At 33.3% G+C, this 22,540-nt stretch overlaps 1 protein-coding gene across 11 annotated transcripts in view; it reads right to left on the reverse strand.

Moving 5' to 3' along the window:
• The window catches only part of PHF20L1 (PHD finger protein 20 like 1), a 77,282-nt gene that overhangs the window by 37,888 nt on the left and 16,854 nt on the right, over positions 1–22,540 (reverse strand). For 5 of the 11 annotated variants that reach the window (XM_055091252.1, XM_055091249.1, XM_055091245.1 and 2 more), the window contains 10 exons: positions 21,397–21,568; positions 21,162–21,246; positions 17,393–17,481; positions 17,075–17,164; positions 12,236–12,449; positions 11,525–11,653; positions 6,575–6,657; positions 2,794–3,046; positions 478–666; positions 6–212 (listed from right to left, as the gene is read on the reverse strand). In XM_055091252.1, coding sequence (XP_054947227.1) covers positions 6–212; positions 478–666; positions 2,794–3,046; positions 6,575–6,657; positions 11,525–11,653; positions 12,236–12,449; positions 17,075–17,164; positions 17,393–17,481; positions 21,162–21,246; positions 21,397–21,568 — 1,511 coding nt within the window. Of the gene's footprint in view, positions 1–5; positions 213–477; positions 667–2,793; positions 3,047–6,568; positions 6,658–11,524; positions 11,654–12,235; positions 12,450–17,074; positions 17,165–17,392; positions 17,482–21,161; positions 21,247–21,396; positions 21,569–22,540 lie in introns of those variants that run through there. The other 6 variants (XM_055091247.1, XM_007106429.4, XM_055091248.1 and 3 more) reach the window with 6 other exon arrangements.

The raw sequence follows: 22,540 nt of genomic DNA on the forward strand, positions 1-22,540 counted from the left end.
TTTACCTGATGCTGTTGGAGCTCCTCTTCCATCAGTTACTGCTTTGGAAGAAAGATTTGTAAGCATCTGTGTATCTTCCTTTTCTGCCCTGGGGCATTCATTATGGTAAGAGGGATCTGGGGCTAGCGGTGCTGTAACTTCCGAACCACGACTTAAGTCAAGAGGGAGACAGGGTCCCAGTTTCTCAAGTGACAAATGTGCAACATCAGGCACTACACAAAATAAAGAATGTAATATGTTAATATAAATACACTGTCTCAGTTAATATCCATGTGGATTAAAATGTTATATAAATTAAACAGTGCCTGGAAATAAAGAAGGCACTAAATAAATACTTGTAGAATTAAATGAAGTGCTTATAAGTCCAAAAGCTGTTAAGGAAAAAGCAGACATTTCTTAATATTTTAATAATCTTTTTTTATCTCAGTGTTTTGTCTTCTTTTATGTTTGGTTCCATAGAAAATCAATATACATTACCCTCTGGTACTGAAGACTCTTGCTGATTTTGAGAACTGATGGAGAATACTTTCCCATCAGTGGCTGGAGAGGGAGGAGAAACCTTTTCTACAGAATCATCAGGCATGGGCAAGGTGGCTAAACGCTGGGATCTTCTTCTCCGCTCACTATGCTTGAAAGGTCTAGGGGGGTTCACAGGCTGTGGAGGACCTAGAAAAAGATCTTCAATGTTCACGAAGCAGATACATGCCAGGATCATCTTATAATACTTAAGGAGAAAAATGGGAAAAATGATTCAAATTCTGCCCTCTGATGTTGTAAGGTATCCACAAGGAACGGCATGTTCCAAAAGTAATCAAAGGCAAAAACTGCCCTCATTCACAAGGGTTAATCAAAACTTCTAAAATCTAAAGCCTACTAGAACCAAAAGAAAATAACATGGAACATTAATTTCAGGTAGTTTCCCAAGTAACAGACTACAGTTAATTCTCTAATTGCAGATCGTTGTTAGTTGCCATTTTTCCTTTGGGAAAATAATCTCTGTATAGCCAAAGACTTAAAATATATATATATATATATATATATATATATATATATATATATATATCCCTTTTGCTACATTACAAATCTAGAAACTCTAAGAAAAAAAAGACAGGGGCATAGGTGACAAAAATCTGACATGCATTGTAGAGTTAGAGCTTTACTTGCCAAAGTAAAACTAATGTAAGTAATTTTATCCCACCCTCGTTCCCGCAAATGGATTTTTATAAACATATATTTGGGCCTGATTCATTAAAAAAAATTGAACACAAACAACTTTAAGTACTCATTATGGGCAAAAACCGAGGATTTTTAAAGAATATGACACTGTTCTTGCCCTCACGTGTTTTTTGTTTTGTTTTAAAAAACTAACTTGGTGAGCCATTTAAGCATCTTCTAGCTATGTATTAACAGAAGTTTGGAAATTTTTTTTTTAACCTTTCATTTTCTTCTCTCTACATGGCATGTAAATATGTTTGATGATTTAGAACAAGCAGGACTACATAAGCCAATATATGCATGTTAATTTAGAAGGAGGAAATAAGAGTGGTCTAAAAAGGTTGATGCTTTGGGTATTTAAAAATAATTTTACAAAAGTCAAAATGCAAAAGACATGGTGATAATTGAAAAAAAAAGAATAAAATTCAATTGCTGTTAACACTGGTCATAATACCAAAATACAAAACAATTGCAAAATAAAATATGTATCAATGTCATGTGACATGACATTGTAGTGACTACTCATGATATTATTTCATGATAAATGCCATAATGAAATGAAGCTTATAAAGAAACAATTGAGTTTTTCTGTTTCCATCCTTTCTACTCATTTATTAAAAAGAACCAAACCAAAACAAAGAAGTACCAAAACCTGATCAAAAATTGGAAAACACGGTTTGGCAAAAAAAATATAGCAATGGAATGCAAGAGGAAGTTAATATATTTGATTGATAGAAGTCTTCTCAATGTCACCATTTTTAATTGTTGTGGAAGATATGATATGGAGAAGTTTATCAGGAAATGTGTCATATTCATTTAATAATTAGGTTACTAATTCATTCACTGTATAAACAGTAAAATTATCTTTTACCCAGTGACTTTTCAGGTAATTATTTTTCATATGTCTCTAACTTAGAATACTAAAACATGAGAAGCACAGAGTCAACACAAATCTTGTCCTATATATATCCAAACCCATGTCAAAAGGCTATTTAAAAAAGACCAAGTTAACTCTTGAAAGATTAGTGGTATTGAAACAGTAAAATCTTTGAAAATAAGATCAAGGAAGCAATCTTCTTCTTTATTAGTAAGATTAAACTGAAGTTTGCACTCTAAATCCTACAATAAGAACTGAATAAAATGTATTGCCGAAGGGGGTACAGACAAATGGGGACAATAACTAAATCTATCCATAAGGATAGTCTTAGGAGTTCAGGAAAACATCCACCATGGGTCTTTTTGTATCTCATAATGGTTTTGTTCTGTTTTTTTGTAATGAATCAGGCCTCTCATTGTGCTTGGATTATTAGTTGAGGAGAGTCAAACTACAGTGGAATTTTGGTTATTAAATGCTAAGGTTTCTTAACCAGCAGTACAGTCACTGTATCTCTGTACAATACACCAGTCAGAAATGTAAATGGTTCTTGCCCCTAAAATAGTTTCAAGTCTTCCCTATCATATCCACTTAAGTTTGAATTTTTAAAATGCAACTTCATAAAAATACAATATAACTACAACCAAACTGTTTTTAATGTATCTTATAGGATAAGTAACTATTTTTTAAAAATCTGTGCTCACTAGTTTTATTTATCATTGAAGAAGAAAGCTGAGATACAAGCGTCAAATCCTCGACTTGTATTAATTCTGGGGAAAGTGGTGATTTAGGGGGTTTTATACACCCAGAAGAATCTCCAGATTCATGTTTGCATTTCTTGCTGCGAGCCTTCCCTGAAGACAAAGTTGAGGATAACAGTGCAGGTTTCTGAGTGTTGGCAGAACTGCTAATGTCAGCTTCATTTTTTTTCTGACTTTGAGGTTTAGGTGAAATCGCCTGAATAAATAATAAAAAATTGATATTTTTATTTTGGTTTCTTCATTTTTGTTGTTTTCTATTTTGATTGTTAAGCAACTTTAGTATCCAAAAACATTGTTAAGCAACATATAACATTTCTATTACAAATGAAAAACCAAAAAGAACCCCACAAATTATTAACTAAAAGTTGAATAGGCTGTCTTTAAAGGGATGCTGTCAACTTGTAGTCTAAATTTAGGTTTTTTAAAATGTATTATTTATAATATCCTCAGAAAATAAAATGTTATCTTACTGGACAAATATGTTCCGTATTGAGTTAAAATATACCTCTTTTGACACCATAATTACCAATGACATTGATAATAATTAGGTAAATAAACAGCATTTTCAAGTTTTAGAGCATTAGAGGAATACATTTAAGCTTCTGACTTTCAGATTTTTTTTTAATAAAATAATTTCCTTTATCGAGTTCAATGCAGAGGTTTAAGTAGACAATTTCCCTTTAAAGAAAGATCTCAACAGGAAAACAATGATCAAATTAACGAAACATTATCTTTAACTCATTTTAGTGCTGAAAGCTAGAGTTTCATAAGCATAATGCATCATGAAATCAAAGCCACCAGCAATACAGAGTTAAAAGACTAAAAAACAATACAAAACAAGCAACAACAACAACAACAAAAAAAAAAGGAGTAAAACCAAGTGTAAGTTAAAAACATTGGATTTAAAAACAAAATACGTCGCATTCTTAGATGAGAGTTTTTACCTTCTTCCTGCCAACTGATACTTTTAAAAAAAAATTAGAACTTTGTCAGTTCTTTCATAAAGAATATCTTCATGCATTTGGCAGTAAAATGTCCTACATATGTAAAACTATATGTGAATGTGTCCTAAGACAACAGAGAACAGCCACATTAGATGGATTTGCAATCTACGGTGTTGGAATGCCTATACTGTATCTCTTTCTGATATATGTATCTGAGAGCAAAGTATGAGATACACTTTTTTTTAAAAGAACCTATACTAAAATAGGCTTTTATAAAGAACCAAACTACTAGCTCTATGAACAACATGCTTGTCCCCAAGATACCTTTTTACTTCCATATCTTTTGTGAGGGATGACCATCAGGTCTGCAGTCTGCAGTTCTCTGGAATATGGAAGATCATTGTCTGGGGACCAAACAGCTTTCTGTTCCCACTAAAAATATTTATAAAGCGCTCAAATTTTGGTGGAAAAAAAAGTGAATATTTGGTATTAAGTATGGCACCTTTGTGCTACAGATGGCATGCTGGACATACCACATAAAAGGGCTGGTGTCAAGTGTCTCATTCATTGAGTTGTCATCATTTCTATTCTTGAATTTACTCATTACACACGTGTATAAGTGCAGATTAATCATTTGAAAAAAAAACTCCATATACAGAAAGGATTCCTAAGCTTATCATAAAAGGTGTTGCCAGAAAAGTAATTAGAGCCATTACTTGTAAATAAACAATTTTATTGTTCATCTTCACATATGTGAGAGACATCACTACAGCATCCATTACTCTCAAGTTACAAAGTTATAAAACAAGATTTTAATACTTAAATTAGTATCTTGATAAGGTGCTTAACCTCTAAACAAGGACAAATTAACATTTTTTAAAACTTACTGAATTATGCATCTAATGCAGGTTTTATCCAAAAGTAAATATAACATGACAATTCCCTAATACAATTAAATAATCTATAATTAATAATCTGAGAACTGGGGTTCAAGACCACAGAGTTTGAGTTTTTTTTTAATGTAAATAAATAGATCCCTTAGGACAGTAAGTTTTGGCCTTCGGCCTGTTATAAATCTACGTCATGAGTGGCATTATTTTACTCATTAGGGCAACAGAGGTTAGTGACAATCTCTCTCCTTCAAGTCTACTGTTGATACCGAGATGTAATTAAGAATTTTATAACTCGGCTTTTTAACTTTGAAGAAGGGCAAACACTTAGCACAAAAATTAAGAGTATGGTTACAAAACATTTCACATTGAAATCAACCTGAATGACAAAAAAGGGGGGGAACAGCATTCTGTTCCTTAAAAATATAAAATAATTTACAAAGTTTTCATTAATGATCATTGGTCTCTTTGTTACAAAACTGGGAAGGACTCTCAAAATTTTTTTAATTATGTAAATAAAAACAGCCGAGTTACTCAATTTTTTTTCTTTTTTTTTTAAGCTCAGCTTCAAAATGTTGTACTGCTCTCTGAAATGGGCACTGCCCTCTACACTAACTTTCACATATAATAAATAATTTTCACAATCACATTCATCTCAGCAGGATTGTGCATAATGAAAGATTGACATTGTAATGAATTTTCCAGAAACATTTTATTACCCAAGTCCCTGATTTATTGCATTTTGAGAATACCATAAACAGTGGTGAAAATACAAAATATTGTTATATCTGGGACGTTGAATATAGTAATACACAGTAAAAAAGTCACTTAAAATTTGGTTGATATACTGACAATAACGGCAAAGACTTAACCGTCTGATGACCACAGAAAATCAGAAGGTATGATTCGCTGACATATTAATCAATTTAAAAGATCACTGATTCAATACAACATTAATGGAGGCACCAAAACAATGCACTGTTATCAAATCAGGCCTAAAATAACCCTGAAAAACTCAATACAATATCAATTAAATTTGGACTGTTTTTTAAAACGCATATAGAGAAGAGCAACAGGTACTCATTTTAAAGTCTTCTTTATTAGGCTACTAATAAAGAAAATTAAAATAATACAAAAAGGGTATATTAAAACTACATTAAGGCTCAGATTTTAAAACAGGAGAACCCAGGAAACCCAGTTATGGCTATTACTGTGTTCTTATAGTCTTACAGTGCCCAAGAAGGTAAGCCCTTGGAAAATGGAAAAGCATGCACAGTCCACTATACACAGGTATTGTGGGAATCTGAAGGTAGCCAAGGCAAAATCTAGCAACTGCAACCTTCACTTTTAAATTCCTCTATTAGGTGGTTTAAAGACAGACCCTTAATAGTTTTTAAAAATTTTTTTTGTAGTTATTAAAATATACATCCTAGCAAAAATGTATGGCTCATTGATCAATTCATAAAACACATAGTCAGTCTAACAACACCAATTGTTACAATATAAAAGAAACTTCTTACAAAAGAAGCTTTATTAGATGTCAAAAAACCCTGTTTTAACTCACAAATGAAAAGTATTTGTGTAAGGGTCTTTTTGTAAGCTAGTTAAATGTGATCCAGCTGGAAGCCTATACCCTGGGATGCCTGCCTCCAGGCCTTCAACTGTTGGGGGACAAAGGCTTTAATGCCAGCCTACTGAAAATAAACACTAATGAAGTCTGTAGTTTATCTGTATACCTTGGAGAAGGTAGAGTTAAAAATATAGCATCAATTAATTACCTTCCTATTCCCATATCTGATCAAAAGGGCAATTTCAATTATGTGGATACTATAGCTCCGTGATCATTCCAGTTGGGAACCTTGAAAAAAATCAAATGCTACCATTTCATACCTGCTCCAGCATTGGAGCCGTTTCACTGTAGTCTTCCTTTTTTTCAGCACCATCCACCCCAACAGCTTTGGATGCCAACAAACCTTGAGAAAAATTGTACAGAAATTGCTTATTAGAAAAAGTATCGACTTTCACACTAATTAACTTCTCAAAAATTTTAGCAGTTGAAATCCCCTATACTTTTTTATGGAAAGTAAATACAACACTCTCAGAAGTTCACTTGTCAAAAACACAAACACCCTTAATAATGGCTCAAGGGGCTGAATCAGAACTTGAGAGTTGCTCACACAATTCGTTTTTAAAATAAAAAAATTAACTAAAAATACCCTTTTGAAAAAACCACACATATACACATTTATTCTGTACAAATTTAGATTTCTATGGTTTAATGTCCCAAAACCTAAGATGGTTTAGATTGTTAATACTTAGGCTTTGTCTATACAATTGAAAAAAAATATGGAATTAATATTAAGATATAAGGAATCCTTCCAAACATCCAGAATATAAAATAAGATTGTTGTTGTTGTTGGATTATTAGTTAAAAAAATACTCCCAATTTTTTATTTCACCTGGATCCTTTAACCTAAGCTTTACAGGTTTGTTTCTATACCCAGTTGTAGCTTACCTTCTTACAAAAGTGGTGAAAACATGGATGCATCCATTTTATGTTAATGGAAAAGAGTACAGATCCTTCCTACAACATTTGAACATACTTAATATTATAGCCTCATTCTACAATTAATGAAATAAACTGGGAGTTCCAGTTTTCCCCAATATATACTATTAATTCTGAATTTTAGAAGACAGAATATTTTATCTGGAATATATATAAATAACTTTGCAAGACATTAAAACTCTGCTTTAATTTAGAAATTCCACGCATTTACGTAGTCAAGATTCTTTGCTAAGCACCAGATAGGTACCCTCAATGGAATCAAATTTATATGCTGCTTCTTATGGCCACCAAGCACATAAAAAGTCACCAAAAATCATTTTTGTGTCATTTCAAAGTCAGGCACACAAAACCTTGGCCTCAAAGGAAGCATGTTTAATAATTGACAAAATAATAGTAAACTTACTTCAGCAATTATACCACTATATTATTAAAGCTGTCTACAGCATATTTAATAGGAGAAAAAAAGGTGCCCCAAAATGCCACCTAACTTCGAGCTACCCTGTGGCAACATCGCTTGACTTTTTCAGGTAACAATCTCAAAGATGTTAAGTAATCTAAGTGGAAATTCAAATATTAAAACTGTATTCTCAAAGTAGTACTAGAGCCAAGTGTTAAATCAGGCAAAAGGCACCTTTCCATTATTAGATAATAAAGTTAAATATCACTCAGAATTATAATTCAAAACAGCAAAGGCTGAGAACAAAACAATGATTTTGATACAGCAATGATTGGTATTAAAACTGCTATTTGGTGTAGTTTGAGATAATCCATATTGCTCAAGTCCCACACAGTATTAAGTGTAGGTTTAAATGGAGGAAAAAAGACCCAATGTATAACTAATTTTACAAAAATAGCTTATAAATCATAAATTCAATCCTAACTATATTAATATAACTTTTGAACACATTTTTAGATGACTAAAAAAGATGTAGCACAGATTAATTCTTTAACATTTAAAGCTGCATTCACTAGGTTTTTCTTCTCTAGCTAATATTTTTGAGGTTAAATACCACTAAAAAGCAAAAGAAAAAGAACTAGGAAATTAGGTTCTTCTTTTGCAGGGAACTGAGTAGAGGCCCTACTTCGAAGGGGTACTCAAAGAGGACAAATATTTGCTACTCAATCTACTAAATACACTTTACGTTTTTCGTTTCCTTTCATATAGGTGGTGGAAATACTTTTAAATCACATCAATAGATGAAACAGATAAAAACCTTCAAGAATTAATTGGAGGGAAATAAATACAAATGAAATTAATTGTTGTTATTTGCAAATATGTATTAATTATCAATATATTACGTATCAATATATTACTAACAAGTCCTCATCCAAATAAGATATCTATAAACATTTTAACAGAATGTGTTATGCAGTTTCAAGAAATTATTTAAGTATCAGGTAGAAGCAGAATATAAATTTTTATAAGTCCCACCCACAAAGTGATAATTTCTCAATACTCTACTTCAGCTATAAAATAGAGTTAGTCTCTCACTGCTGATAGGAATAAACAGAACAGAGGCCAGAGCATCTGGTAATGGGGAAGACAGAAAGAGCAAAGTGGTTAAATTCATGGTCTACTTGTCATCCAGCGATTCCAAAACACAATATTCTTGCTTAGATTAAGAACCAAATATCCTGGATATTATTATCAATAACTTATTACTGGCCAATTCAAATCTCTGGGGTTTTTAAATTATTTTTTAAATTCCTTAAGCTGTACAAACATATCTAAACTGGCTGAACGTCTAGAACTCCTAGAACTATTACAAACAGACCATGCACCAACTGCTGTTTCTTCTTTTACTCTACTCTCTGACAACCTGTACTTTAAAATCTATTCAAATTTGCTTACAGTTTGCTTGCAACTTTGTCCCAAAGTATAAACTTTATTATCTTTGTAAAATTGTTTGCTCTAAATCAGTATGCATAAAGTATCAATAATTATCAATAAGGTACATGACAATGAAAAATAAGATTCTGGAAGAACATATATATACTATGCAACAATAACTGCAGTGTCTACTTATTTGAAAATTTTGAAGAAAGCCATCCTATTCCATTCTCTGTAGAGAAATCATGTTTGGAATCTCTGTAGGGTGTATATATGAGGAAGAAACAGGAAGAGAGTGAATAAATACATGAGTTAAGTTTATCCAGCGGCTGGTCCACTTATTTCCTGTTAGAACTATTTAAAAAATAAATAAAATGGTGTGCGTGGGGCGGGTAATACATCAGAGCAGGCTGAGATGCTGCCATGTTACCAGCCTATTCCTCTCAGTAGTAAAGGGACAAAAAGACAGATATAAGTGAGCTTGATAAATTTAAAATATACCATAATTCCATAACAAAATTGCTATTTCATAGTAGTTCTCATCTCTTTTTACGGTCCACAGATGAAATTTACTGTACAGAGGCAAGCCTGAGTTTCAATCATAAAAGACAATCTTAAAATATCTATTATCTTTTTGCATGATATAGTTGTAACATGAAATCAGAAATAGATGCAGAGATGAACTATTAAAAAAACTAACATACATCTTTCTGAGTAAATAAACGGAAAAGATCATAACAGGTTCACATTTGTAAAATCTTAGGCCTTTCTACTGTTGCCCAAACTATTACTTGTTGATTTGAGATTCCCAAGAGGAAGTGAAGACAAAGTCCCTCCACAGAAGGCACAGGGTGTTACTAAAGCAACCAGTATTAGAACTTCCTTGAGGTACATGGTAAAATGGTTTTCCCCCCACTACTGTCTTTTCAAGGCCAAGCGGAAATACTGCATCATTGTGGATTGAGCTGTTTTCTTACTTCTTTAAATGGTGAGCTTGAACTTCTCAGTAAGACACATGTAAGAGTATACTGACTGAAACTAAAATCAGATTATCCAGATTGTAGGAAAAACCATGATGCTGGGAAACTGGCAGTTGTAGCGTCAGTGTTACTTCCATCTTCCTTGATCTTGGCTCCCCCAATAAGGCTGTTTCAATCTTGGTATCACAGCAGTTAGAAGTACTATTCCACAGTACAGAGCTCGGAGTTCCATTATTCTAAGTCAAAACGGAAGTCTCAAGTTGCCATCATAATAATCACTAGGATAACATTTTGGCTTTCTCCAAAGCTAATAGTTTATAAGGAAAAGGTAGAATGGGAATGGGTAAATTGATTTGAAATATCTCCTGTCCTGGGGCCAAATATATCCTTTATCAGAGAAAGGCACAAAAATAATATTAACAATGGAAAGACTAAATATTCTCACTTGTTGAAACCAATTATAATTACTTAGATGAATATTGTAATAAAACAGTGGCTCTAAAAGAACCCTCAGCTGCAAAGTCATCTTTCAGTGGGCTTACACTCTTTAGAAAATGGTCAAAATGTTTAATTTACATTTATTCTTGGGTCTGACAATGAAACCAAGCTTTTTCAAGTTGTTTAAAAGAATGTCAACAAAGATTTACAGAGCTTTATTAGGCCAAAGGCACAAAAAATCATTCGTCCTTAAAATAAGAGCATATGACTGAATATTAATTAAAATACTTTACCTCCCCTTTTATAACACAGACTCAGAAAAATTAAATATATTCACAATTTCTTTTAAAGATTAGAATCATTAGGCTGAATGGAACTGTGGGTCTTAGTATGACTGGCCCCTTCTCCTGTAAACACTAACCAGGCTAGAATTTCCAGTGTTTTTCATCATTCTAGTATTCTACTTCCTAATTACAACAAGGCATAGAGAAATAAGCCCAAATTCTAGAGACCAACCTGAAGATAAGAAGAGAAATTTTAAAAACGTATAGAAGTACTTTCACATTGGGCATAACAAATTTCGGAGCTGAATTTAATTCAGTATTCATCTTTCCAACCATATATGGTACCATCTTTAATGAGACCAGTCAAGAGTAAGAATGTGTAATATTTAGAACCTCAGACATTATGTCACCACAAATTGACAAAAGCGTATAATTCAATTCTTAGAGAAACTACTTCCTGCCACCCAGATGATTTTAAAACTATGCAATTTTGTAACATTTGATCCTATGGATCCTCACAACATCCCTGTGAGGTAGGTAGAAAATATGTGATACTTTTCACATTTCCAATAGAAAAAGCCCATGGTGTTGAAAGGGATGACATTGAAGAAACAAAGCAACTGTCTTCCTTATTAACCAGTTAGCTACACTAAACCAACAGATACATTTTCCTTTATTAAAAACAAACTACTATAAAATCAAACCCTCCATTCCCCCCCAAAAAGAATCATTGTAGTTTACCAGTAATCTTGTTAAGTCGAGCTCTCTTTGCCTGAAATGAGTTGCCTTGATTATTTTTCCTCTTGTTTGATAATGTGCTCTCTGGCTGTGGAAAGACCATCTTTGGAACGTTCTCTACATGAAGTCCTACTTTTAATAGAATATATATATATGAGAGTTTATCTAGAATCCAAAGTTAAAACATATGAATATTTTTTAAATAGCAAAATAATAAAAAAGCTTTGCACTTAATTTTTTCGATCTAGTGCTTGACACAACTTTAAAAAACACAAATCTCTCTAGACCAATATATTAGAAATAAAAAAACTACTGAGCAGTTATGCTTCAGGAAAGGAATGACTTACTGCTTCTTCTGTATTATATATTGAAATGCATGCAGAAGCATTTTAAAGGCTAAAGAAAACAAAACAAAACAAACAAAAAAACCCACACAAAAGAAATCCCAAAACCTACTTGGTAGAAGTTACAAATCAAATTCTCAATGCATTTCTATTCAAGAATACTGAGGGTAACCATTATCAAGCACCCATATTAGGCCATTAATCTTCAGATCCGTAAGATGCTAAAAAACTTAACCATCATATTATGCTAGGAAAAAAATCCTAATAATTTCACTACATGTTCAAATTACAGGCAGCCAAAGGATTTGACTTATTCACTATGTGAGTTTACCACTGCCATAGGGAATGAATGTAAGAACATATTTTGTACCAAATGTTTCACTAGATGTGGGCAGATCTTCCTTCTTCTCAACTTCTGGTGTGGCTAAAGAAGCTGAAGTTTCTTCCTTTTTTGAAGGTACTTTAAACCATTTTCTCTCATCTTTCTCTTTATCTTTATTGCTGTTAGCGCTAGTCCGAGGTTTGTTCCCTGTTTTATTCTTGGCTGCAGCTGCAGCAGCTGCTTTGACTAAAGCTATCCAATCCTCCAAAGGAAAAACACAAAACATGTGAAGCATTAAAAATTAATTAAAATTTAATTACACTAATGAATAAAAACATGCATCACATTTTCAAAGCTATTTTCACTCACATGCACACAAATATAAAAATCAAATTAACTACATTTACAAGGCAGATCATCATGGTAGATTATCAAATTTAATAATCTAATCGGTTATGATCTTATACAAAATGGGAAAATATTCAATATCAAAAAAGCTTTTGATGGAATAAAATCTAAAATATAAGAAAACCTATGACAAATGTGGAATATTACATGACATTCTACCTTGGTAATTTTAGGGTTTAAACGTTGAATTATGTTTCTTCTCTATAATGCAACAGATCATAAAAGTAATAAGAAAAAAAAGCTTATGTTGTAATTCTGCAAAGATTAAAAGAAACGTACAGTCAGCCCGCCCTATCCTTGGGTTCTGCAGGCGTGTATTCAACCAACTGCGGATCAAAAATAGTTGGGAAAAAAAATTCCAGAAAGTTCCAAAAAGCAAAACTTGAATTTGCCATGCTCTGGCAACTATTTACATAGCATTTACACTGTATTTACAACTATTTACATAGCTTTTACCTTGTATTAGGTATTGTAAGTAATCTAGAGATGATTTGGGAGCATGTGAATAGGTTATATGCAATATTGTGCCACTATATACAAGGGACTTGAGCATCTACAGACTTTGGTATCCATGAGGGTCCTGGAACCAATCTCCTGCAGATAATGAGGGACAACTGTATTACCACTGAGCAAATTACTATTCCTTATTAGGAAGAATGTATCACTCAAGGTAAGGTCAATTTCATAGAAATCAAAGTATGATTTTATTATTTTTTGAAGCTTTTAAAGTTTGGTTACCTATTTATCAAAACAGCTTAATATTACTAGTTAAAAAAAAAAAAAAAAGAGCTACTTGACTTGACCAAGGTAAAGTACACACTGTCAGACTCCAGTTTAATTTCCCTCCCTCCACAATTTCCTGAATCTGTATTAGTTACCATTCTTCTGAGATGCAAATATTTATATTTCCTGTGTTAATTTTTTTAGTTTGTGGCTAAATAATTTTTACTGTTTTACTTTTAACTAAAAACACTTATTGTAATAATTATGGAAAGATGTAAAGAAGTGGTACTAACATTTAAATTTTCACAATCAAAAAGACTTTTTTAAAACAAATATTTATAATATCTCTACAGAGTTAATCTTCAACTGATGACTGATGCCACTAAGCTATCAAACAGACCACTGATTCAGACTCAACCAAAATGCGTACTATGTTAAATTCTTAGTCCAAGCAACTAAAAACAATTTCACAACATCAAATGCATTTAATTCACGGGTTACATTAACAAACAGAGGCCATTAAGCAATTCAAGTTGATGGCTCCTCAGTCTTGAAACTATATGGTAAAGACAATAACCCATTAAAAGCAAACATACAAAATCTGTCTCTCTCTCCCCCATGACTGAAGTGAACTGAAAACATCATGCGATGTTGCACCTAACACATTCATTCACCAATTTTCTATTGGATACCCTATTACATATGCCAGGAAACATGCTACGCTAATAAAAGATGCTAGATGAAAACCCCAGGAACCCACTGGCCTGGAGTGACCACATCTTTGCTCCTGCCTTGGAAGACACCCAATATCCAGATTTCCCCGTATTTTAAACTACATCCCCAATGCATGTCGTACTAGAAAATGAAATAAAATTTTATATCTCTAGTTTATGTCTCTAGTTTGTAAAACCAAAGAACATCAGATGCACCAGTACTATCCAATCCAAGTTTTACTTAGAACCACCTCCTTTTTTAGTCTTGCCCATAAGGAACTGACAGGCAAATAAAATTAACTATAAGACAATGTGACACGAGAGACAGTAGAGAATAAACAAAATATTACAGAAGAACAACAAAATTTTGCCTGAAGAGAAAGACTAGTGGAAGGCTTCAGGGAAAATGATAAATGATTTGAACCCTAAAGTAGGAATTTGCTAGGGAAAAAGGCAAAGAACAAGAAATGGACACTCCAAGCAAAAGGAAAACCATGAAACAAAGGGGTGGCAAAGTGTACACTAATAGGAAAGAGGGGTTTAAGGTCAAGGAGCAATCTGGGTGACTTAAGTATCATGGCTAAGTTGAGCCTTGAGACTAACATTTAAGTAGAAGGAAAAAAGCAACACCAATGAAAACAACTTATAGAGTGCCATCAACAAAGCAGAAAGAAAAACAGGAGTAAGCACAACAGGCAAGCAAAGGAAAGTGATAATTCAGCAGAGATCATATGTTTGCAGTCTTATTAATAAGAACAGGGTATTTAATTCTGGGTTCCACATTGCAAGGAAAATTTTAAGTTGTTAAGAGAAATGCTAAAAGATGCCGGGGATAAATTCCATGCCCAGTTGTTTTCTCTCTCCAATAAAGAGAAAACTAGAAGAAAGAGATTCATGCTGTACTCTTTAAAAGTGAAATTAGATAAAACAGTTCTTGATCACATGACTTGTTAATCATGGGAATCACTGCAGTTGCGTGATTAAAGACTTCTCCCATTATTTTGTTCTTCCATTTTTTAATTGGAAAGATTCACTATCAAAAATAACTCGTGTAGGGACCCTGGCGGTCCAGTGGTTAAGCCTTCGCCTTCCAATGCAGGGGGTGTGGGTTCGATCCCTGGTCGGGAGCTAAGATCCCACATGCCTCGGGGCCAAAAAACCAAAATATAAAACAGAGGCAATATTGTAACAAATTCAATAAAGACTTTAAAAATGGTCCACATCAAAAAAGTCTTAAAAATAAATAAATAACTGGTGTGATCCTGCCATGAATGAGAACTAAAGATATGTTTCAAAGATTCCTGTAGATAACACAGAGCACTGCACTATAATGAACACTATAACGAAATCAGATATGAGTTCAGTCACTCTGCACACTATGGTTGAGTGAAATTTTAGGTAAGTCATTCTCTAAATTCTGAATTCCTCAACTGTGAAATAGAAATATCAGCTATACCTATGTCAAAGGATTTGCTGTAAGAATCCAATAAAACAATGTGTACAAAAAATGTTCTAAAAATGGTAAAGGATCTTATGAGCCAATCTTTAACACCAGTGAGTTACAGTATAAATTTTGTATCAGCTCACTCTCAAGAAGAAAAATAGGTGAGAAAAAGCTACAGAAAGTTTAAAGAAGAACATTTCCACAGTGCATTTATTTGATTCCTTATCCTTTGCTGGTTTAATAAAAGAAATTTTACTGTATAGTTTCATAAAGGAATTCTCAAAGGACTCAAAATTTAGATGATAATATGCAAAGTGGGATTCTCTTAGCACGGCCCAAACAACACCTGATTTATTAAGACATTCAAAAAATAAGAACATTTTATAAAAAACAATTGTACAAATGTTTTGAATGTGCTCGTAATTAAAAATTATGAAGAAAATGTAAAATTAAAGGAAATATACTACTAATATTTTCTTCTAGGAGTTTGTACTTGACATTGATTTTAATGTTAAATACATCATGGTGTGACTGGAATACTAATTAAAAATAAACATCCAATACATCCAAAAAATTAATTTTTACAACTTATTATTTTACCACGAACCAAACTGGCTCAATGTCTCTTTGGAAAAAATAAAGTTTCAAGGTTAGTGCCATCTCATAAACATTCGAATGACTAGAATGACAAAATAATAGTCTTAAAGCAAAAAAAAAAAAATTGAGAATTTTAATTAATCAGGTACTAACTTCCCAATGTTTAAATCAATCTTTCCATGCAGTAACCAAGGAATCACACCACTGAATGCTTAAGAGAACATTTTATTTATACATACAAGTAGGAAGACACAAAGCAATTTCATGAACAAAAGCATTTCCATTTTAAATGGCATTTCCACATTAACTGGGGGAAAAAAAAACTCTGCTAGCTGATGATTTCAAAATTAAATTTTTGAAAACCACGTCACTTAAAACACTCACGCACTTCTCAGAAAACATCAAAAATACTTTTTTTAACTGTGATAGTCTACGTTCTAGACTACTAAATATATACACTTGACTGGAACTGACCATGTGATTTCAACACAGTTCAGGATGAGATTTTTTACTGCATGGTATGCAACAAATATGTAGCATATTTCCATATTAGACATTTTTATACATCACTTTCAATTTCTTAAAATTAATTGTAGGTCCAGGTGCTGAAAATCCCAAATAACAGCAGAACATAAAAGAAAATATTTTAAATTTCTACCGGCACCTTTTCTTTCCAGTATTTCAGGAAACATATTCAACCATAATGGAATTATGGTTTTAACTTCATCCCAGATTCTCCTTCAAATGCTTACCGTTCATTCTTGCTTTGAGCAGTGACAAAGCATGTAATACACTGCTTACATCATATAACTCAGAAAGCCCTACCTGAAACAGCCTACAGAGTGTCAGGTAAGCGCCTTTTGAAAGAAGATTAACGACTATGATTTATAGAAGAAAAGAAGAAGATAAGAAACTCAATATAAAATTTTATATTAAAAATTAACTTTCTAAATGATACTATATATCAGGAAAAACAAAACAAAATTAAAAAAAGGCACTTACCTCACTTCCCATAGACTGGTTACACGATCCAGCTGGGTCGATAGGACAACACCAGCTTAGTGGATGCTGGGATTTCACCTGGAACAGAAACTAGTGACCTATAACTTTAGCAGGTCTAAAACCAAAGAAGCAAAAATCAAGTGTATAATTTATTTTACATTCTAAGCTTCTCTCTCTTGCTGCTATTTGGGGCTATCAGCACATAATCCTACAATTAGTTCACTTTAAAATATATATATGTCTGTATATATATATTTTGATCAGTCACCATTCAAGAAAACACCCCTGTGGGTAGTTAGGAATGCTGAACACTCTTACCTGCCCCTTAGCATCCTCGGGCATGGCTTTAATGTGCATTCTCTTTAAACAACGAATAACTCCATCATAAAACTGAACTGTGAAAGTTCCTGAAATAGGAGCGAGTCAGCATCATTAGAAAATATATTTCAACCTTACAGCAACACATGATATAGAACAAGTAATGCCCTGACAGAAATAAACACCCTATGATTGCAGTAACTGCAAACACACACCCCTGCTAAGGACCCCACCAAGTTTACTGAGTTTATTGTCTCTTTCCCGGTAAAAATAACTTTGATTTCCCTTATAAAGTACACAAATTAAATCTTGATAAGTTAGTTGCATGTAATTTTGATTTTTACTGGAGGATTTTTAAATTTATAACAATTTAAGTATACATTTAAATAACATTATCAGGTATGTTATACCTGAAGAAAATAAAATCATTACTTACAAAAATGTATAATATTTCTAAGAATCATCATTTGCTCTCTTTGAAAACTTCTAAATAATGGAGAGAAAGATCTGCTATAGGGAAAAAATCATTTTCTCAGGAAAGGATTATTCCTTTGCAATATTAATTAACTGGCAAACAAGAATTATAGATTCACAGGCTTTTCAGCTAGAAAATATACGTATCATCTGCATAGCAGTCTTCCTGTGCAGATAAGAACACTGACTTCCAGGGAGGCGAAATGCTGCATCCAATGACAGCTAAGCAGCAGCACAGCCATTAACGAAAAACCCTGATTCCCCTGTCTTTCCCACTGAACCATTCTGCTTTTAGGACTCAATATTCTGTTTATATGGCTATTTCAAAGCATATTCACTTTTTGTTACAGACTCCATGCTTTCAAGTCTTTTACTGTACTATCAGTACTATCAGAAAACATATCGGTTACGTAGATTTTATTTTACACTTACGGAAATTCCAATGTTTTTCTATCATTTCCTATACAAATGAGGGCAGAGTGCCACTTCAAGTAAACAGATACTTGACCTTTACGAAAGAGGTATAAACAATTGGCGCCAAAGCCAATAAATCTACGTACAAAGATTTTTCTTTTCTTTGTAATTTGAATAACACCATTGATTTCATATCTTTCTATAATTAGCATAATGTACAAATCACAGATATGAAGATCTAAACCCAAGTTATGAAAACAACTGATGAGCTGAATAGCAAGAATGTGAAGAATCTGGGAAGACTGTGAGAATGCCAAACCACATGAAACCCTTACACCCCAACGTTCTTGCCCCTATCCTCCTCCTTCTTCACAGGGCGCTGCAGACAACAGCAGGCTCCTCACCACGCAGACCATGCATTCACCCCCGCCCCCCGCCCCACCGTCGCTCACACGGCTTCGGCTGCTGTGATGCCATCCTCCTTCCTAACTCCAGCCCACTCTTCAAGGATCAGCTCTTCAAATCCCACCCACTCTTCAAATATGAAAACTTCCCTGACCGCTCCAATCTACACTGATTTGCCCCTTCTCTTCAACTTCTCTAAGACATACTACATATACCTAAATGTTCACATTTGTTAGTTTTGTTTAGCTTTTGTAGTGAACAGAAAACTCTTTGAGGGCTTCCTTTTTCTTTCTTTTTTTTGGGGGGTGGGGTGGGGGGATAGTGGCAGGCGGCGGGGGAGGCTCATCCACCATGTGGGACATACAGAAAAATGACCAAATTAATATACTTCCCATGGAAATTTTTAAAAAACAAGTTATATCTGCCAATATTTCACTAAGGGCTTGCTCAAAACTACTCCTGAAATGGCAGAGGCTGCAATCAGTAACATCACTCTTCCACTGATGTAAGCTTAAATTTCTATATAACATGCCCATGGACAAACAGGATAGGATAAAAAATGAGTGTGGTTTGTTTTTGTGTATGTTGTATGTGTGTATGCATATACTTGTAAAAGAAGCTTTAAGCATGGAAGAAAGGTCCCAAAGCTCACACATTTAAAGAAATCTCTCCTAATGAAAAGAGAGAGCATTGTTTAATTTTGCTTTGCTTTGTTTCGTTTTGGGTAGATCCTATTATCCTACGAAACTGACTCAATACTTCTTTCCCTTCCAAAAATTGTTACTGACTGCCTACTCTGTGCTGGGTTCTGGACTAGACACTTGGGGAGCCAATGTGAGTTAAGACACAGGAATAAGAGCTCCATAACACAGCTCTCCAGAAATTTAAGTGAACAGTGATTTAAAGGTCCCACTAGAAAAGAAGTAACCTGCAAACTTAATAACTGAGATGTCCCTCAGGTGACCAGTAATAAACTCATAGCCATATTTGTTATTTCAATTAGGTAAACCAATAAATTGGACCTTGGCTTTTGTAAAGTTACATTATCATTTCTAGCTAGACAACTATGATTTACTTTTTTACACCTAACGTTTTTTAATATATGTCTTTTTAAACGTTCTCCTCTTCTATCTTCTCTTAACCTCAATTTTTCTCAAGTTTTTTGTTAGTTTAAATTCTCAGCTTAAATCCCTTCCATGGTTCCCATCACCTCCAGGTAAAATTCAAATTCTTTAGGAAGACCACAAGATACTTCATATGCCAATCCTTGCTTCTCTCTCCCACCTCTTCTGCTATTCTACAACCTTTAAAGGAATCCTTCCTTTTCATCCGTTCTTTTCTAGATAACTTGTCTGGCTTTCAAGATACAGTTTAAAGTAAGTATCCCCTTACTTAGGTTAAACGCCCTTCTTGCAAAGAAGTTGTCACTCAATGCGTTTTTTTCTTTCTTTTTTTTTTTTTTTTTTTTTTTTTTTCCGGCCATGCCATGTGGCTTGTGGGATCTTAGCTCCCCGACCAGGGATTGAACCCAGGCCCTCGGCAGTGAAAGCGCTGAGTCCTAACCACTGGACCACCTGGGAATTTCCTCAATGTGTTTCTTTAGTAAAAAGAATGAATGAGTGGTCGAGTTTAAGAAATAACTAATAGAAAAAAATGTACTTTGGAAAATATACTTACAAGTATTTCACGACTGTTTTAAATGAGATTTTAAACAAGAAATTTAAAAAATAAAATATTTAAGTATATTTCCAATAATAATTTAATGCCTTTCTAAATTAATGCCTTCCTAAATTAATCGGTCTACAATTTTTAAAATTCATTATCTGTCCAACAGATTCTCTCGTTTTATGCCACACTAACACACCTGATTTCTGTGGTACTTTCAACATTTCTGATAAGTTCAGTAACTTTTGCTCAGTAGTAATATTAGATACCATAAAAGGCTATTAGAAAAACTAATTCTCAATTATCTACAGAAATCAAGAAAAAAAGAGCAGGGAGAAAAATGCAATAAAGGAAATCCTCAAATTGATAAGTTCCATACTCTTTCCTCAAAAAATTGTACTGTGTTTCACTTCCAAGTTGAACTGATTTGAATTTTCCTATATATTTAGCACTCAGGTTGAGATCTTCATAAAATAACTTAGCCAACAAACTGGAAACAGAGAAGTAGAAATAAAATGCATATAATATAAGCCTGTCCACTGAAAGCTGAAAAATTTAAAGCAACTATTTACCTCTACTAATTTAAACAGTCTATTTAGGCAGTATATTATGTATCATCTTATTCTATACAATATATAACATATTGAATGTTTCTAAAAAAGAGTATTATTAGAAGATTCAGTAGGTAAAGTATAAAACAAAGAGAAGCAACAGCTATATATAACAATTTCATACATTAATTAAACTTAGAAATATAGTTCAATTTTACTATAAATCCCATTTTAATTCTCAGATCATTCCAAACACATACCTTCTTTGTTAATCGCCTCAATCTTGGCAGGGTAATAGCGACAGTCTGTCCAACGAGCCAGAACTTCTTCTCCGGCTTTAAAATCCTATTTTAAACAACTTTTAAGATCAATACCATGTATAATAAATAAGCATTTCCTTAATAAAAAACAAGTTTTTGTAAAATTTAACAGAATTCCTTTTAAAAATACATCATTACGTATCTGGCAAACAGAAAAGAAATCTCTGCTACTTACAAAGAAGTCTTCCTCGTCTTTTAGCCCTTCTTTTCTTAATGCAGGTCTCTCAAGGGGTCTCAATCTATTGCTATCCCAGTAAATCCACTCATCATAACGATGACTCCAGCGCTCAAAATGGACCAACATCTTGCCCTCCTCGTAGTCGATTTTTTCAATCCGTGATGGGTACCTCGAAAATAAAAAGAGCCTTCATATCAAAAGAAAATTCTTACATTTGTTTATACAAAGTATTAACTGAAATACTGCTTACCATTACAACCATAAACAAAACAATATGGATCCACATTTTTAAACTACCGACCAACAAAGTTTGCTTTATTCTCTGTCTTTTTAATGATTGTTCTCAAGACCTAATGAAACAGTTTGATACACTCCCAGTGGAAATATAAATTATATAATTTAGAATATAAATTGTGCTGTCTTGGGAAATAATTTGATAACATGTATCAAGTGCCTTAAACATATCCCTCCTTTTTGACCAAATAATTCCAGTTCTGGAACTATATACACAAAACATTTATAATAACAAAAAGTAGAAACCATATGATTAAGAAAACTGAAGACTGTCTATAACTATACAAACAATGGTATATCCACTGAATGGAATATTATAGAGACTTTAAATGTAATGCTTACAAACGATTTATAATGTAGGAAAATACGAAAAAGTAGTACTATGTTCACTAGAATTATAAGTATAGAAAATAAATTTGTCTAGCAAAAAATATCAACATGTACATTTATCTCTATATGGCAAAAAAAAGTACTTTCCCTTTTCTGTTTTTCTACACTTTCCAATATTTTATAATGAGCATCAGTGACGGCAGGGAAAGCTCAAACCTTCAATTTAAAAATATAAAAATAGGGGCTTCCCTGGTGGCGCAGTGGTTGCGCGTCCGCCTGCCGATGCAGGGGAGCCGGGTTCGCGCCCCGGTCCGGGAGGATCCCGCATGCCGCGGAGCGGCTGGGCCCGTGGGCCATGAGAGGCCACAGCAGAGGGAGGCCCGCATACCACAAAAAAAAAATAAAAATAAAAATAAAAAAAATAAAAATATAAAAAAAATAAAAATATAAAAATAACATCACATTGTTCTGTCTTCATGTGTGCTGATTCTCTTATGATGAATTCCAAAATAAAAAT

The sequence above is a fragment of the Physeter macrocephalus genome, chromosome 15, assembly GCF_002837175.3.
Source record: "Physeter macrocephalus isolate SW-GA chromosome 15, ASM283717v5, whole genome shotgun sequence".
Classification (NCBI taxonomy): domain Eukaryota; kingdom Metazoa; phylum Chordata; class Mammalia; order Artiodactyla; family Physeteridae; genus Physeter; species Physeter macrocephalus.